We start from the raw sequence: 19559 nt of genomic DNA on the forward strand, positions 1-19559 counted from the left end.
CGGGAATCACTCTACAGTAAGCCTTTCCAGATGATTTGTCAAAGCTCTGTTATATGGAAAAATGCTACAATGAACAAACCGAACTGAAATGTTTTGTGTTTACATGGATTTATCTGATCGTACAAAAAATTCGGTACATTGACGTAAAAAGAGGTTTTTCGACCTTCCCAGCTCTTAATTATCGCTTATCACTATTTTGTAAATAGTATTTATTGATGTTCTACTTATACTTGAAGCATTTTCAACTAAAAGACATTGACACGAAACATTTTTTTTTTGTGGGAATGTCAATGTCCTGTAGAATAACCTCACAATTAAAAATGGAGGGCTTGTTCAATCCTTAACAAAATATTTATATTGCAGACTTTTCCAAGAAATTCCCTGCGAGAAGGGAACAGACATTATTTTTATATGTTACGCACCATAAAGTTTTGCTGCAGTTTAATTTTATATTTTAATTTATTGAAAATGATAATTTATTTTGTATATTTACATTTTTCAATCTGATATTTCATATTTATATAGTATATTACAAGATTTTTAAATTTTGAACACTAAAATAATTTACATATTATTTCTGAAGTTGAATCACTTTTAAACATCTGTCATTTTGTTCATTAAAAGTTCCTCTATACAAAACATCGGTTCGATGATAAATAATCAGTCTTGAATTAAGCGATGGTACGATTTTAAGTACAAGAAATATCAATTCATATCCATAAATCTTTCGTAACTTCCGTACTCTCCATACTCTCGAGTACAAGTCATGAATATACGAATAGCAATAGAAGCTAAAACACCCGGTTTTTTTTCAACTTCAGCGGAACACACACGTCGATCGGTAAGGGTAGTAGCCCGGGCTAAAACGCTTGACAGTTAAGTACTGCACTACTGAAATGTTGCATATATTTGTCATTGTTGGCTTTCATTGGGCTTATCTCTGAGCTTGTATTACATCTTGGTAAATGTAATCAATGATCCGTTTGTTAGCAAAATAAAGTGCGAAATCTCCTCTCAAACTCCAACCTCGTTTCGAAATATCTCATGGTATTAGTGGAACAGGTCCAAAGTATCTCATGATAGCATTCTTGAGTGAACGATTGGGAACGAGTTGGTTGCTAGGCAACGGTTTATTTGTCATTGGACTGGTAATATTACCAGAGTCGAACCAAGATGCAATGGACGATCTCTCGTACGTGAAACCATCTGAAAGCGAGAAGTTAAGTAGTGAGGGTTTATAAAGTTTATATTTTTTACAATGTTCTGAAATTCGTTCATGAAAATTCAACCTGAAGTGTCTATTTCCCAAGCCTGTAATGCCACATGTAATTTCGGGGTTTGGCCTATATTTCTGAAAAATTGGATGGTTAATAAAACCCCATAAACGACCCTTTTCCAGTCTTGTAATAAGACTTATTTGGACGTAGATAAAGAAAATCTTATCTGACCTACCAGCAACAAGTACAGGATCAGCCATTAGTTCTCTTGTGATGGGGCACAAAAATTCATCAGGTATGTTCCCTTCACTTTCAATGCGCTTCAATTCGTTCAATTCTCGTGTTATCTTATTACGGTGGCCCAATGGTCCTAAAAAAAGAAAATAAATTGATACTGCTGAAAGAGGCTTTTGTTTGCAAAGTAATGTTGACCCTTTTTTTATAGAAATATGTACTTTGGATGAGAATCAAGTATTCTTAAGAAAGTAACAAAATTGAGAGTGAAATATTCTTAAAGTATTCTTACTTTTTTAGACTTGACTTTTATACAAACATGAGAAATGATCAATTTGAGAGTTTGAGACTTTGAGGTCATATTGAGAGCTAAAATTATATTTCTGCCTCAAAAATTCAATTCCAGTCTAATAAAAAACTTTAACATAACCAAAACATAAAATGAGTGTATTCTTATTAAAATATGTGAAACTCACCCTAGATGGTATTCTTTAGGGTATTTTTACGATTTGGGCAATTTTCAACCTGATATTCTTATAGAAGAAATGCTGATAAAAAAGGATGTACTCGTCTTTAAAGGGATCAAAACTTTTTTTCTGTTTAGAGAAATTTTTTCGAATTAGAGAGAGTTTGCAATGGAAAGGACTATCATTTCACTTCGAATTATACACGCTTTTGTAAAATAATGGAAGTTGGACATCATATTATACAAAATTATCTAACTAAAGGTCAGACAATTATGTTTCCTAAAAGTCTTCATATTCATCTTCATTTTCAAAAGCTCAGAAAATTCTCATAGGCTCGAATTAATCCATTCAACAAATATTTTCTTAATAAAATGTATTAATTCTTATCATACCTTTTTTCCTTAAAAAACTCTAGTTTGAAACAAGAAGACCAGAGATTTGTTACTGTTATTGTTATGGGGTTCAACTATATAGTTTACAATGTTAATTTTCATCACGTAATCACGTCTAAAGCCTCCTTCCACAGGAAAAGTTTAAGATTGAAGATATTGTTAGGTATTGGTATATACAACAACAACAATTCATTCAGAAACCAAACAAAACAGTTGTATTGATGACTATTGATAGTAAAAAACATAGAGCAAAGGTGAAATAATTTGATCGATAAAGCTCAAAAGGAAAATGAAATCTTCACCAACTACAAAATTGATCTTCAAATAAAAAAGGACACTTGGTGTATAGCTGATCACTTTCAAAACAACAGTCATTCCAATAATTAGAAAAGTGTTTCGATATTTCACCATCCGACGGTCATTATTCTCTTTCTTGGCAAAAATAATATGTTTGTGAATGAAGATTGTGCATAAGTAGACGTAAGCGGAGAGACTGACGCAAAAGTTAACACACATGGCAATTGATGCCACAAACAAAATAGATTCAAGCTTAATTAGGTTCATTCTTGAACACAACAATGCTGTAGTATATAAAATCAACAAGGTGATATAGATGATGACAATTCCAATATGTGTTTTCCGTTTGGTAATCCAAATTTTCAATTTCAGTGGATAACGAGTTGCTAAATATAACTGTATGACCAAGAAGACTTGAATAGTGCTTTGGTTGTGATTGAACATCAGTAAAACGACGGTCAGATCAGCTAGAATAGTCATGAGGTAGTCTACGCTTATGAAAAACAACACAAAAGAGCTAACAATGATAAGTAAAACGAAAACGTTATTGATATACGCGTTAGCCAAGATAATATCGAATGAGGAGTTCTTCTTTTTGTAGATACAGATTAATACACTTATGTGTAAAAATGCGGAGATGAGAATCACGAACAAGTTGAGTATTCCAATGGGGGTTAAAACTTCCATCTCACTGACTGTCACGTCAACACCAACGAAAATATTTTAATTCAGGAGCTACACAATTATTGCATATGAAAAATGTCTAATGTGCCCAGAATAGTAGTATTCTGTACTACAAATGAGATCTCATGAATGATCGAATATCTAGTTAGAAATATAAAACCTTTGAATTTTCATTTCCAACAATATACAACAGCGTAAGAACCCTTTAAACGATTGAAGAGTGAAGGGTTTTGATGGAGGTTGCATGTTTGTTGATGAAAAGTTAATGAAGACTACTTTCTCTTACAAAGTAGTAAATGAGAAAGCAAATAAAACTCTTTCGAAATAGAAAAATGAAGAAAAAATGAAGCTAAACAAGAACACAAGTAATGTCTGGCTTGACTTGAATAAGTTATAAGTTATCAAAATGAAGCAGAAATCTTGTAATATTTTTTTGATCATTAGAAAAGTTAAAAAATGGTCGTCCAATTCATATTATTTACTGCAGCAGATGTTTTGTAGGATTTCTTTTTGCATGCCAAAATCATTAATAGGGAAATGTATATTAATGTGGATTTCAAAACCTCCGTCAAAAAGAAGATAATACTTATACGAATATGAAAAGTGTCATAAAATATTTCAAACGTCTGTTTACAGTAGCAAGTTGAAATAGAAAAGTCTTATGAATTTTAAAACACACAAAACTGCTTAAGTAAACAAAAAAGGCAGAAAAAATTGAGTGTGGACTAAAATCCGCAAAAACTAATTAGGTAAAGAAGGTAATTAATCCATGCAAAAAATTAAATCAATTTCAGGGTGATAAAAACGATATCATAATTTCTTACCAATTTGCAACGCATTCAAGAGGGTGTGATCATTGAGTTGTGCAAGTTCGATCCCATCGATCGCATTGTAGCGGAACACTTCACAATATTGATCGAGTGACAACTCTTTCAGCCAATCACAAACATCATCTATCGACCAATTACGTATCAGTTTTCGTTTGGGCTGAATGAGAAGATCAAAGTAAAATGAAACGACATACAGATTAAATTAGGCGTACAAAGTTTCGCTATTATAGCTTTTGTCTTCTGACTTATGAGGCTATAACAAGCTAAAAAGTGTCATAAATCTTACATTTTAGTTTAAGTTAGATGTTCGACAGATTTTCTATTTTGTCAAGAATTTTTTGCAAGCATAAACTTTCGCAAATGGCCCTAAAAAGAATTTTCAAAGGCATTAACTTTTGCAAAAAAGCTAAAACTCGCAAAAATCGCCAAATATTTCTGCTCGCGAAAGCTTTGTACACCTAAAGCAATATACAATGCAGTATCATCTTTAATACCCTTTTGTATAGACAGAATTTTTGTTTTATTTGTATATACTTTAGGCGTACAAACTTTCGCGGGCAGAAACTTTCGCGAGGTCGAAAAATCGCGAAATTTACGACATTTACTTTTGTGAATTCGAGGAAAAAATGTTTTTCGCGAGCATAAACTTTCGCGAACCGTTGAATAAAAATGAGAATTTTCGAATGAAAATTGCCTTAAAAGTGAAAAATATTCCTTAAATTCGATTAAGACGGTTGCTCTTCGACTGTAAAAAAGCATTAAAGGATAAAAATATGCCAAAAATTTATTACGATTTCGAGGTTTTATAGATTTCGAGCATAAACTTTCGTGAAATGCCCTGTTTAGAATTTTCAAAAGCATTTACTTTCGCGAAAAAGGCAAAAATTCACGAATACCGCTAAAGTTTCTGCTCGCGAAAGTTTGTACGCCCAAAGTATTTTCAAAATTTGAAAACTTCGGGACTAATGACTCACTTGATCCGCTGGTGAATTACCAATAGCATGGGTTGGATTCTGACGCCCTGGATAAAGTGTAGGAGTCATTATACATCGATAAAAGTAGTTTGACTGCTTGCCTTAGATTCAATGAAGTGAAAATGAAATTATTCCAAGACTCAATTGAAAACTTCAGAAAATAAAAATATCAGTTTACACATTCACTACCGAGCCCTTTGCAGAAATCGGAAATTTGACCTCTTGGTATTAATTTCAGAATGTATTAGAAAAGCAAGCAAAAGTTTCTGTATCAAAAGTCATGGATCTTTGAAATACTGCTGGTAATTTGACGGCTCTACTCTACTACGAGTATACTCATACTTGGTATACTCATACTTGGTAAGGAGCGTGATAAAATCGATCCCCTATCTTCAATGCATGAAATGTTCTCACCAGTGCTTTCAGTCCTTCGTATATCATCAATTTGCCAGATTTGAACAGACTTATCATTTGATCCTGATGCCAAATATTTCCCGTCTGGTGAAAAACATACTGTAGTGATGTATCTATAAAAACAAAACAAGAAGAATGCTCTGTTATTTATGTAACGCGCTCTACTTAACAGTCAGTTCAATGCGAAATCTCGTATTACCATATTTGGAAGAAACCATTGCGTAATGTTATATAAATGTTTTACATCATATATAATGCGCATGCGTAAACTAATACCATAAGCGATATAATACTAGAAAAGAAGACGTAAGGGTGGTCACTTCTAACGGTCGGGGATAGGAAGGTAACTTATAAGAAACATTTTTTATAAGAATATTGATGTTTTATAAGAAACACTTCTTATTAATATCAATGTTTTATAAGAGACATTTTTATAAGAACATCGATCTTCCCAGTTAGGGTCAGGGTTGGAGCATAATTAGCGCTATTTATGCTATTAATGATGTAATCTTTACTATACGAGATATTACATTGACCGCCCTCCTAAGGGCTCTGACCATACATAGTCGGAAAATTGATTTAAGTATTTGAACATAAAAGTTATGCTTTAAGGTTCTTTAACACTTTTAACAAAGAATTGCCTTTATAAATTGCTTTTTAATCAAATCCCTTAAGAGTAATTAATAATTTAATTGCAAAAATGACGTTAATAATATGCTGCATCACCTTCTTCTATAAAAAGTGCCAAGTTTTAATGGGTAATTAACCTTTTTGTTTTGAAGTTTTTTCAAACTGTCCACAAAGAATTGAACTGTTTTAAATTTTTCGGAAAAATTTTCTAAATTAATGCATCAAAAGTTATGGCTGTTTTTCTATGAAAAATTGGGATGGAAAATTTGTCAAAAAGCACTATTTTCAAGATTTTAAAGCAAATAAGCATTTAGAAAAATTTTCCGAAAAAATAATTTTACTTCGATAAAAGATACACCATCTACCACAAAAAATTTTCAAAATGTTTTTTCTTCGCCGAAACTAAGCTCCTCAAAGTTGAAATACTCTTCTTCGCAAAAGTCTTCGTTTTCTTCTTCATCAAATTTTTTCATTGCGATTCTTAAATTTTCAGGCTCAAGAATAATTGGCCTAACAGAAAATGTATAACATGACACAGTTTTGTGTGCTACATCGAGTAGAACTTATATATTTTGTATTGTTTTGCCCTTAAAACATTGGGCGCTTTCCATGGTAAAAAGTCTACCGTGATCTGACAAAAGGAAGTAACCATCAATTTTTGAAAATTCATATTTTTGCAAAACTCAACTACTAAGAGTCCAGCTTGTGTTTTCCAGTAGTTGATTTCTAGTAAAAGACTTCTTTTTATCAAATTTTTTGTTTGACTAAAGTTTCATTTTATTTTCTGACAAAAGGAAGTAAGTCACTTACTTCTTTTTATAGCCTGAAAATGAAAATTGCTTGTAATATTTTGCAGTTTATTATCTGACAAAAAGAAGTAACTTTAAAATGTTTAGCTTGAAAGAGTTCGAGTAGAGTAAAACTTGTGTGTAGATTTTTCCAAAATCAAGATGTTAAACTCCTTTTAACTCTTTCCTTTTAAAAATTATACTTTTCTAGGGTTTGGTCTTTCACAATCAGCAAAAGTTTTGATCTTAAAACGATACCATTAATCTTGAATAAGGTCAACTCGTTTATGCAATTATCTCGAAATAAGAAAAATGCAGTTACTTCCTTTTGTCAGAAGTTGGCCTTCAAATAAGTAAAAAATAAAAGAGTAAGTATGCGTGCTCATATAAAGACTTCTTAGCTTTACAGCTAGAAGTTCAAACTTCTGATTGAGATTAAATGGACTAAACAATTGAAATCTTAGCATACCTTGTATGGCCAGTCAATTTTGCAATGATTTCATATTTAACCTAAAACATACAAAAAATAAAACAATATGGCAACATGACTTCGGGTTTTTCTTGGAAAGAGGTGTGTGCCTTTATAAGCCTATTAGAGTGAAGGGATAAATTACTTTGAGTGAAGGAAGAGAGTCCCTTTCTCTAACACACTGTCTGGAAGTGCTTGTGGTTCGAACAGAGTCCATTGTGGTGTAAGTCTGTGAGCGAAACATTCACACTACCAATCGGCTAAAATTACTACTATTGTAAGGCGACATACTGGCAATTAATAATGCTGTAAAGTGCTCACAATATATTGAAAAGTTGTCAACAATATATCACAAGCTACATTTGAAATATTCCAAATATATTTAGGTTACTGTAGTATATAGAAAGAAAATCCCACTTCATTACAGAGCACCAGTCGTTTACTCCTCAAACCATATTCATGGTGTATACTGTTGCAATGTCTTCTAACACTACATCACGGACCCAATTACTGATTGGTTGTAAGTGACGTAAAATCAGTCAATACATCACTTGCAACCAATTAGTCAATAGGTCGGTGGAAGACATTGCAATGGTGCATATCACGAATTACCAATATATTGTGTAGTCTAAGTAGACCTTTAGATCGTTTAAAAGTTTATCAATCATGAAATGGTATTTGTACTTACTGGGTCCCATAAGATGACAGTCTTATCTGATGAGCTGAAAAAAGAATTGAATTCGTTTTAAAATTTTAATAATTATGTAGCTGTCGAAAATACAAAAAAGATGTTATCATATGGCGAAGATCAAGACATCAAGGAAAGGTAGAAAGTACTGAAAGTGCTAAATAAAATGAAAAAACAAACATAAAAAAGACCAATACTTTTACAATTATACATTTAAAACATTTTCTATTGGAAAGATTTATTAATCCTATCATACCATGAAGCCAACATTTTTCCATCTTGAGAGAATTTGCAATCATAAACATGTCCACCATGTCCTTTCAAACTGACCACGAACTCAAAATTACATTTCATTGAATAAGCTATGGTGTAGAGAGTGAGAAAATACATGAAATTAAAGTCACACGTTTCATAAAACAACTGTTCATTTAGGCTGGATAATTATGATTTTTGCAGGAGAACAGTCATATCTAAAAAATGACAATATGAACTAAGACGTTGGAAAAAGGGGGAATTAATCAATGACTGGACGTTGTATTTGCCTACCAGAAGCAGTGTAGACATGCCATAATTTGATCAAGTTATCGCCACCGCATGTTGCTAGAAGAAATCGTGGGGACTCACCAACTTTTGAAAGACTTTGTGCTGTATCTGAAATATCAACAGTATAGTTGCTATATATAATACATTTCTGTCTGTATTTCAGTAGTAAAATTTAATTGTCAAAATATCCAAAAGAATGATCTTCACTAGTCTGGAGATCCATATTCTCTATTCAAACTTACACCACGAGAGTATGGTATTTTTGACCCAGTTTGAATTTGTTTACATTTGGTTTGAATTTTGTGCCAAAAAAGCCGTGATAAGATTAAATAAGAATCAGGGTCGCGCACTTCAAATAAAAAACAACAATATCACGTGATTTCAACAATTGTTTAACAGCCAATAGAATTATGCGACCAGATTTGGCATCTACAAAAATACCCGGCCACTCTGTTACTTCTATATTATTATTCATTTTAACTATGTTACACTTCGAAATCACACAAACAGTAGACGGGTCTCCCAGCTAAATCTTCACCAGTTCTTATAGAAAACTATGTACAATAAAAAAAGTAAAATCCACAAGGAGTTTTAACTTCTTCTCTTATTCACTTTTCTGATTACTTTAAAAAAATTTATATGATTGAGTAATCTCCTTAGTAATTACCTGCTGATCCAAACTTGAGGGAGAAATCACATCCAGTGATACCACAACCACTTGTTCCACTATCATGGCCCTCTACCATCCCTTCACATTGTCCAGTACTTATATCCCAAATCCTCGCATCTCCATACCCCGACCCAGATACAAGATACAAATCATCCGGTGTGAATCTACAAGTCATTAAGGAAGAATCTGGCCCTTTCAATACTCTGGATAATGAGTAGTTCTTCAAATTCCAAATTCCAATTGTTTCATCACTCGACGCGGTTGCCAACAGCATAGAATTTGAAGAGAATGTACAACACCGAATAGCACCTTTATGACCAAGCATTGTTTTGATCAGTTCACCATCTTCAGCATTCCAAATAGCCAGAGTGTAATCTTGTGAACCTGTTGCAAGCATTGATCCAAACGGCGAAAAAGCACAACATGTTACACTGTATGTATGATGGCTTAAAGGTGAATATGAGAGTTCAGTTGCTGAATCAGCATTCCATAATCGAACTGTTTTATCACCAGATACGGATGCAAGGGTCTTACTATTTGCAGAGAAAGCACAACAGTTAACATCTTTTGTATGTATAGTAAGAGTATTTAGTAACTTTGCCATTTCAAATTCTACTAAATTAAAAAAACAAAATATCTACAATTATCAGTGGCTGAAATATATCCATCTTGACTTATCAGAAGTCGAAAAACATCTATGTCTATAAGACTATTATCTTTACAGTTAGAGATCAATAACGAATTACCAAGACAACAGTAGAGTTTTGGTTTACCCCCAAAAGGTGGCATCTATAAATAGAATTGAAACTTTTCATCATAGCCAGATAAACCATTATATCTCGTTTCCAAGTTATACCTGAATTTACAAATAGGCTACTTAATCAGCCAATGTCTACTTTTGAAGTTCTTAATACTTTTCTACCTTTATTATAAATTCACAGTGTAATTTAAAAAAAGAGCCATTTGGCCTACTATATGGCCCACCTTTTGGTGCTAGGGTAGAGAAGATTTCATGTCCTTTGCATGAATTTTGGTACCCTATTACTAAAGTCCCATTGGTCATTCCATACCTCATTCGTGTATTTGCTATTTCCTAGACCTGTTCGAAATTATTCAATTTTTATCGACCTCCGTCTTTGAGTATTTTCTTGTGACTTTTAGCTTGATTAGCTTGTTTCAGAAAATATCTTTACATGGGCGTGAAACATGACTACTGACTCCTTCCCTGTGAACATATGAACGATTCAGCCTGTGCGTAAAACATTTTTTGGAAGGAAGGCAGCTGTTACCTTGATTAATAGGCTTTCTCCAAATCTTTTTGAGCTTAAATTATATACCTTAAAGGAAGAAATTTTGGCGGAAAGAAAATTTGGCGGATTTGGCGGATTTGACTGAAATTGATCAGCATTGTGCCGTAACAGTCCTGGCAATTGGCCGCAGCACGAGGCAAATGCCGCGGTAAAAGATGCCGTAAATTTGATTATTCCTTGCTTGCCGCTGCAAAATTTTGCCGCGGTAAATTTTCGAGTTTTCTGACAAATGTTAATAAAATCAAAGAAACTTCAAAAGTGCCAAATCGTTTAAGTTCTTTGTTTTCTGATCATATAGGAGACGTCTAGTACTTTGTTGGATGACATACCGTGAGAGGTCCTAAAGCCGACAGCCCAGCCTAAAGCCGATGGGGTCTTTCAAAGATACAAACTAAAATAAAAACAAACCTTTCGCTGTGACGCAACAAAGATACCAAAGTGTCAACTAAACTGAGAGATTTGATACATTGAACCAATTGAACCAAATAACAATAATTGCTTCTCATAACAAAACATATTTTTTTATTGCAATATGCACAACGTCATAAATGACAACAGTAGTAACAGCATCATAAAAAGTAACGAGATGTTTTGATTTACCAAAGCACACGAAAATATAAAAGAGGTCTGTGTACGAGCGTGCTCATTTTGAAACGTTACGTAATCAAGCCTGGTTTCTATTACTTTACACTGGCACTTGGCTTGATTGCGGGGCTAGGACTTTGTGTAAGGATACATATAGACGACGTATATTACACTATATTATATATTACATGATAAGAATACAAATAGACGACGTATATTACAATTACTATGTATTACATGACACCTTGCTCCTATTCTAGTAAAGATAATATATGTCGTCAAATAGTACACTTAAATGAAGAGCTGTCCGATTGCGGGCTTTCCGTAAATAAACATCCAGACTTATAGGTGGTAAAGAGGGCGTTGATAGTCGCCGCCACATTGATTCGATGTTTGTTATTCAAATTAGTGCTACCGCATTCACCCTTTTTTCAACTTCGCGCCATTTTTACAATTTATATAGTCTGTTTGTTTCTTGATGGAAACCAGTCCAAGTTGTTTCGTATTTTTCCCGCACAAGTCACTTTTATTACAAAACTGTTATCGTTTTAAACATGAGCAACTGATCCAGAATAAAAGGTAATTATTTTTACAACTCGCACTTTTTAATTACATTAATTGACATCTTGACATTACAGCTATCTTGTTAGATGTTTCGTTTCGAGAGTTCTAGCAATAGTTTATCGTTCAACTTGGAGAGGGAATGTTTGTAAACATAGAATTCTTTTTCATAACAGTTATTTGGGGGGTCGGAATTAGGCTGGGCTGTCGGCTTTAGGACCTCTCACGGTAGGCTGTATAGGAGTTTCTCTAGTCAAAATTCAATAAACAAAAAAATGCCGCGCCAAAATGCTGTTTGTTTTGCCTCGGCAAATTTGATAAAGAGCATTTTGCCGCAGCAAAAAAATGCTGAGGCAAAAAAAGCTGAATTGCCAGGGCTGCGTAATAAAAGCCAGACTTTATAAATTGGGTCTATAAATTTTGTAATTTTCCCCTTATATCGACGAACGACTCTTACTCGCTTTTTTTTTAAACTGCTTATTCAGCAAAATCAGCGAGCCAAAAGGTGGGCCATACAGTAGGCCAAATGGTCCGGGGCCAACTAGGCGAGCCATTCATTTATTTACTTTTTTTACGCGTATGAACAATTATCCATTGTTTTGATTTTGGCAACCACGGGAATCTTAACTCTCCCCCACCGTAAAAAATGGTAGGTAAACATTCAGTTCTCATAAGAAAACCCAGCAGAGAAATGGTAGGTAAAGAATTCTTTTTAATCCAGTTTAATCATAACTTCTTTTCCTCTACCGCCTCTACGGTGGAGATGGCGAGACTGTTAAACGGTGTATTGCCGTTTTTATCTTAAACACCCAACTGATCAGCTCAGCAGGTTGAAAGTGTTGGTCTTCTGCTGACAATCAAAATAAGGCAGAACACACAAACCAAAAAAAATAAACAAGAAATGTGCATTCGTTATAATCTTTAAGTCATTGGGAGAACAAATAGGATAGAAATTGAAACTAATGACAAAAAATACTTGACCTGCTGCTTTTTAATTTACATAATTTTGCTGGCTTTTTCAATTTTTTCTGATTTTTCTAAAATTTTCTCTCTTGTTTTTGTACCCCTATTGCGCTTTTCGAAATTCGAATATTCTCAATACTGGTCAGCATCATCCGGTTAGTTTCGAATGCGGGCCGGCTGCGACGATCCGGGTCCTGACGTCCTGACAAGCGTCGTCGTCATTTGGGGGGGGGGACGTGAGAACAACGTGTTAAAACAACACCGGGGACCACACAATAATCGCCAAACCAAGCCTAGACGATGCTATCGTCCGTTTAAAGGTCAGTAAACGCGGGTAGAGCTAAGGCGTCAGGGCGGTTTACGGGAAAAAAGTGGCGGTAGAGTTTTGGAACAAAACAAAACTGTATAAACACCTCCGCCACTGTTTACTCCACCCCGAACTAAACTCGTTTTCAAATTTATCACGTTTCCTGAATTCTTTCCTTTTTCAGTGATAATGTGTAGACGATAGGATCGTCTAACCAAGCCCGACTACTGAATCGATCTGCGGGCAGCTCGCCACAATATACCTGTCCAACTCAGATCAAGACTTTTACCGCCTCAGTTACGATTTACTTTCATAGATTTAGATACTGTCTAATTCTCACTTCTGAATACTGATTGGCTGATTTGGTTTAATGATACTCCGCAGATTACTTGAAGATTACATCATAATCTCGAAATTTAACCTGTTTGATTTTGAAATGCCCGTAAATAAGGTGTACCAGTGTCCTGGCGGGAGAGGAGACTCATATGATCCGACCCACGGCATGTGCCACCCTTAAGTTAAGAGTCGGTTTATCTCGAGACCCTCGAAACGCACTGTAAGGGTGTATTTTTGATATCTTGATAGAGTGCACTACAATGGTCTTCTTTTAGCTGGATACACTGTAAAGGTGTGTTTAGGAGCTGCTGAATCGCAAGTCTGACAGTAAAAATTTGATGTATCTTCATAGTTTTGACTCAAACCCATTCTAATTTGTTTTTCACATTGTGCCGACATCTCAGGCTCATTTTTAGGTGGCTTCAAAAAAATAAGTGGAATAAGAAATCAAACTACACTGTAAGGGTGAGAAAAGTGGACTTTAAGGGTATATTTTCACTGCTCAAGGGCTGCACTGTAAGGATCCGGTTTTGAAAGCCATTTTTGGCGGCACATGCCGTCGTTTAGAAATCGAGTGCCCCCCTCCGTGCCAGTGTGCCTTAGATATGATGCTTTTGAGTACATGCTGACGACAACACAATCAAAAGTTTGAGATATTTCATTGTAGGAGAGTTAAGATAAAAGTCCAAAATGTGTTCTTTTCATAAAATCCACCCAGAGTTACAAACTCATCCCGTTATAAAAGATAAACTTTCATTTTCAAACGAGAAAAAGTGAGGGGAATAAAAAACACAGTAGGCAGATGTTTATAAAAATTACGAACGTCCCAGAAAATTTAGAAATATAGGAGAAATACAAAATCTGAGGAGAAAAGCGTAAAACATGAAAAAAAGTGTATATTTTTCGTTTTTGATAAAGGAATATGTTATGAGAAATGGAATTTATTAATACGATTTTAATTTCATTTTTTTTTCTGAAAAGGGAAAATCTAGGCTTGCTGAGGTCACTAATACTTACTGTTAGACATTAAGTAAAAGCCCAGTCTTGGTGTTGTATGCAATAAGTTAATTGCTGAAAAGCAGACTCTCTCTCCCAAGGCAGAAATTAAACCCTAATATTAACACTTAGATTATTTTTAGAGAAGTGAGGTTTAGATAAGAAATTGCATTACATCCCTTTCTAAAATACACCCCTTATCGTGCAAAAAAATGTGGGGGTTTTTAGTCGGGGAAAAATTTCCTCACCTAGAGGCATTTTCGTCACTTTTCCCCGACCAAAATTTTAAATTCGTCATTTTTCCCTGACCAAATTTACAATTTAGTCACTTCCACCCGACTGAATTGTCCAAATGAATTGGTTTCCTTATTCACTTGCTCGAAAAAAGATCTTGTAATTCGTCGTTTAAAGTACTAATTTCTGTAATTGAGGGTGTAAAAATTTGGATTTAATTTTTGGTTGGAGTATAAAATTTTGGGTAAAAGTTTCGGTCAGGGATAAAAATATCGGGTAAAAGTTTTAGTCGGTTGATAAAATGCCGGGGAAAAATTTCGTCACCCTTTCAAAATTTTCGTCACTTTCGCCCAACATTTTTTCCCCAATAAGGTAATCAAATCCTCGCTACAAAAAATTGTGCTATATTTACGATCCCAACTTAGTTTTCTGGCTCGAAAACAATGGAATTCAAATTTCCAACCATAAAAACCATGGATTAAATCCGATTGAGTGTTGGTCCGCTGTTTTCCCCCCAACTGGCTGAAAAAATCCTACCGGGTCTGTGAGAAAGGGATGTTAAAATTGCAGTTGCCTTTCGAAATGAAATTTTCCGAATATTACGTTTTTGAATATGATCCTTTGCCATACGGTAAATATAAACCCGCAGACAGTCAAAAATGTCATAAAACTGTTATGTGCTATTTTCAGTGAGTAGGGCAAACTAAACTAATATCAAGTTTAGCGGTATTTGTCTAAATTTTTATTTTGCAAACTATAGCTCCGAGGTACGGGTATGTATGAGCCTTTAATCTTCATTGGAATCTAAATTCCAGGCTCGGCATTGTTCCGATTTTTGTTATTTTTTGCAAATTTTGAGCCTCAATATTCTTATAAAATTGTTCTTATAAAAAGGTCTATGACCCAGTGCTGAATGAGGTTTACAGGACGTAATTACAGGTCTTTTCACTATTCAGTGAGAACAAAATTACTATGGCAATCATTAACATACAAAAACATGTACATTTAAATCATCGAATCAGTTGGTGAGCAGGTGAAACAACAGCATTAAATCTGTATATATAACGCACAATCTACTGTTCTACTGTGTCTGTTTTTACAATTTTTGACTTGATTGTAAAAATTGGCGTGGGATATATAGAAAAAGACTTCCACCACCATACCCCCTTCTCAAAGACCTGGTAGGATTCTTTCAGCCAGTAGGGGTAAAAATAAAAGCCTCGATGGGGATAAATATCCCCATGTTTTTTATGGCTGGGGATTTAAGTTCCGTTGTTTTTAAATCAGAAAGTTAAGTGGGAATGGGAAAATAGCATAATATCTTGTAGTGAGGATTGGTTTATTTGATTTTTTTCAATGGTGACAAAAATTGGAGTACATTTTCCCACTGGGGACGAACTTTTGGCCAGTTTTTCCAGTGGAAAGGAGCCCCGGTAGGTCTTTGAGAAGGGGGTGTATCACACTACCACCACCGGATTTTTATTTATATCAGCAATTTACAGGGTGTAGGAGGAGATAAAAATATGTGGTTGACTCAAGAAAAAATATTTTGCGTGTTTTGTATTAATGCGTAGCCAAAGAAAGAAGAAAGTACGAAAAAAAAAACTGTATTGGTTTTCTCTTTTTTACTTACCCTGTATATATTCATTTCACGACACACTGTACACGTTTTTTCATAAGAACAAACTTTATGGGAGCATAAGGCTTGGATGGCCAAAATGTTAAGAACAAGTTAAGAACATTTTAAGGCTTCGCAGACTCTAAAACACCTAATTTCTTAGGAAAATGGACAAAAATATACTAAAAAAATGGCAAAATAAGAACATGTTAGGAACATTCATAGGCTTTAAGTTAAGAAAATTCGAAGGCGTCAAAATTTTGCATGTTGCATATTCTTATAAAAAAAAACGTGTACATGATTACACCGTAAAATGTCATCAGTTTGTAAATGTGTTTGTTCTTACAGAAAAACTGATGGATTGCGCACAATGAAGTAGCTTTATAAACTTTTTTGCTTGAACTCTATTCAAAAGAAGGTCATTATTTTCATCATAAATACAAGAGCGATTGCAGCATTGAGAAGCAATAGAAGTCATTTCATTTGTCACATGCATGGGTTTCACATTTCAAGTTGTAGAAATACAAGGAAAATGTTGTTCAATGTATTTGAGTCAAATTTAAAAGAAGGATGAACATTCTATAGCAAGCTGTTGTATATTGTACTGTATACTAGCCTGGATATCTACACATTTTTTCTTACTTTTGTGTTTCTAGTTGACCGTCTGTGCTGGTATTGTCAGTAGTTCTGCTAAAGATTCGGTCGACTTTTCGTTTATTTGAACAAATATTAGGGTCAGGGTGGAAATTAGAGAGTGTTTCAATTTTACGTCAAATTTTCGTTCTGGCAGGGTTCCTAACTTACCAAACATTCATATCTGACAGAGACTACTTTCTAGTGGCACGTCCCCGTCCGTCCCCCCCTTCCCCGAATTGGCGTTCTTTTAAATGTATGAAATTGTTGTCTCAAAGAAGAATAAAACCGTTTTAAAAGTCTAAGAGGGCTTTTTTTTACCGTTCGTATTTAAACACTTACTTAAGTCAGATTACTGAATTGATTTTAAAGGTCCCATGAAACTATTCACGTAAAATACTAGCACGAATTATGAAAACATATAAAAATAGTGACTGTAGGTTTTAAAGTGTTTTAAAGGCTCTAAAATATTTAGTGATTAGTGTCAGTTTTCTGATGAAAATCTGTCAGATCTGTGCTTTATATTCACGTTGCTTAATCACATACGTCGGTTGAAACAGGGTGAATAACAAAGCGAAGGTTTTGATATAAGATATTTATACTACAAAACTGAGACGAAATTGACCATTTCAAGTTTGATTTTCACAAAGCAGGAATATCAGACACAAGATCTTGTGGTGGTGTGTGGTTCAAAATGACGAAGTTTGACTTATTTCATTTCAATATTAAGCTAGCCAGTCAGCAATTTGAATCCCACACGCACACAACGTATATCATTCACAACCAGACTGCAGATTAATCAGTTTTTTTATATAACATCCAAAGCAAAAGAGTGGATTTTATTTCTTCGCTGCTAGGATAGGATTAAGATTAGGTTAGAATTTTCATTAACATCCTGACACGTATTGAACTTTTATGAATTTGAGGAATAGATCAATGCAAAAAATAATATACATCCATGCATTATGTATAAAAGAAGCAATTTTGAATAACTTTGAAACGTTCCGCCTTTTCACAATTTTTAAAAGGATGTATGTGAATCAAAATCTTAATCAGCTTAGCAGGTAGATTGATGCAAAGAGTTATACAGGAATAAACATGAATGTGTAGAGGAGAGAGAGGATATCTGAAATGTTGATTTAATAACGTCCGTTTTCTATCGGGGCTTGGTGTGCTGAATAGTGTTTAGGCCTTTTTGATACTTGGAAACTTGACCTTCGCAGAATTTCACCATACTCTTTTACTGTTGATTTTAGATATCTGTGAACAAACAGAACAGCATATCCAATAAATATGCCACGAATAGAAACGGAAACCAAACTTGATTTCAAGGATGTGTTGATCCGACCCAAAAGAAGTACCATCCGGTCACGTAAAGATGTGGAAATCAGCCGTCAATACATGTACAGACATACTTCACGGACATTTCCGGATGATATGATACCCGTTATCGCTGCAAATATGGATACAGTTGGAACCTTCGAAATGGCGGTTGAATTGGCAACCCATAAATTAATTTGCTGTATTCATAAGCATTACTCTGTAGAAGAGTGGGTCGAGTTTGCCAAGAACAACAAGGAGCTTCTACCTTACATTGTGGCAACCAGTGGTATGAATGATGCAGATGAGGAAAAACTTGGTAAAATCATTGAAGCTATCCCAGAAATTAACGCCATTTGTTTGGATGTTGCTAATGGTTACTCAGAGCATTTCTTGGCTTTGGTAAAACGTACACGTGAAAGATTTCCAGAGCATATCCTAATGGCTGGAAACGTAGTGACGGGAGAGATGGTCGAGCAGTTGATATTGGACGGTGTCGACATTGTTAAGGTCGGAATCGGCCCTGGCTCTGTTTGCACGACGCGCAAGAAGACTGGCGTCGGCTATCCTCAACTCAGTGCGGTTTTGGAATGCGCAGATGCCGCCCACGGCTTGAAAGGTCATATCGTGTCTGATGGTGGTTGTACTAACCCTGGTGATATATGTAAGGCGTTTGGGGCGGGCGCTGATTTTGTTATGTTGGGCGGCATGTTTGCTGGACACGACGAATCGGGCGGTGAATTGGTAGAACGTGATGGGCGCCAAATGAAATTATTCTATGGAATGAGCTCTGATACTGCTATGAAGAAGCACGCCGGAGGAGTAGCAGAGTATCGTGCATCCGAAGGTAAAACGGTGGAGATTCCATACCGAGGAAAAGTCAAAGGCACAATTTTGGATATCTTAGGTGGTATTAGATCAGCCTGTACTTATGTTGGAGCTAATAAATTGAAAGAACTTTCGAAACGTACCACATTTATTAGAGTTACGTTACAAACAAATGATATCTTCAGATAAAATATAAACTATCATATTGGAATTTGATACACAGGCAAAGTCCAAATTGCATAACATTATTGTTTTTTTGTAACCATTTATTTGTAGAATATTTTCTGAATTGTTAGTAAGCATTGGCATAATAAGATAAACGAATTAAAAACTGAATCAAAGCAATGTAACCTATAACCTTCCCGCTAAGATTTTCGTTCTTTTTGGAATACATAGTGTCATAAAAATATGCTCTCCTATACAAATTTTGCGACCCTCTTGACTACTAATACTCAAAGAGATTTTCCAGGTACTTGGGAACCTGATCTTTGGAATCCAGGTGAGCAAAACTACACGTTTTTTTTTTATTAGAACCCAGTTTATAAGAACATTTAGGCTGAAATTCGTCGAA

At 34.7% G+C, this 19559-nt stretch overlaps 2 protein-coding genes across 2 annotated transcripts; one reads left to right on the top strand and one right to left on the bottom strand.

Moving 5' to 3' along the window:
- Positions 1-671: 671 nt before the first annotated feature.
- Positions 672-9908, bottom strand: LOC136808858 (WD repeat, SAM and U-box domain-containing protein 1-like). Its single transcript, XM_067065419.1, has 10 exons — positions 9295-9908; positions 8631-8735; positions 8341-8446; positions 8085-8118; positions 7397-7437; positions 5510-5622; positions 5096-5142; positions 4116-4278; positions 1453-1587; positions 672-1206 (listed from the first exon to the last, which is right to left on the bottom strand). The coding sequence occupies exons 1-10, from the start codon at positions 9899-9901 to the stop codon at positions 1043-1045; spliced, it is 1515 nt and encodes a 504-aa protein (XP_066921520.1). The 5' UTR covers positions 9902-9908; the 3' UTR covers positions 672-1042.
- Positions 9909-18067: 8159 nt separating this feature from the next.
- On the top strand, positions 18068-19329 carry LOC136808860 (GMP reductase 1-like). The gene has a single exon (XM_067065421.1). The coding sequence runs from the start codon at positions 18134-18136 to the stop codon at positions 19175-19177; it is 1044 nt and encodes a 347-aa protein (XP_066921522.1). The 5' UTR covers positions 18068-18133; the 3' UTR covers positions 19178-19329.
- The last annotated feature ends 230 nt before the right edge of the window (positions 19330-19559 follow it).

Source organism: Clytia hemisphaerica, unplaced genomic scaffold (assembly GCF_902728285.1).
Source record: "Clytia hemisphaerica strain Z4C2 unplaced genomic scaffold, Clytia hemisphaerica genome assembly, whole genome shotgun sequence".
Taxonomy (NCBI): Eukaryota; Metazoa; Cnidaria; class Hydrozoa; order Leptothecata; family Clytiidae; genus Clytia; species Clytia hemisphaerica.

What these genes read in the sequence shown, in the direction of transcription:
- LOC136808858 (XM_067065419.1), bottom strand. Translation starts at nt 9,901, where the DNA reads ATGGCAAAGTTACTAAATACTCTTACTATACATACAAAAGATGTTAAC. An exon ending in GCATGTCTACACTGCTTCTG is followed by an intron (nt 8,447 to 8,630) that starts GTAGGCAAATAC and finishes TCTACACCATAG; the next exon opens with CTTATTCAATGAAATGTAAT. An exon ending in GGAAAAATGTTGGCTTCATG is followed by an intron (nt 8,119 to 8,340) that starts GTATGATAGGAT and finishes TTCTTTTTTCAG; the next exon opens with CTCATCAGATAAGACTGTCA.
- LOC136808860 (XM_067065421.1), top strand. Translation starts at nt 18,134, where the DNA reads ATGCCACGAATAGAAACGGAAACCAAACTTGATTTCAAGGATGTGTTG.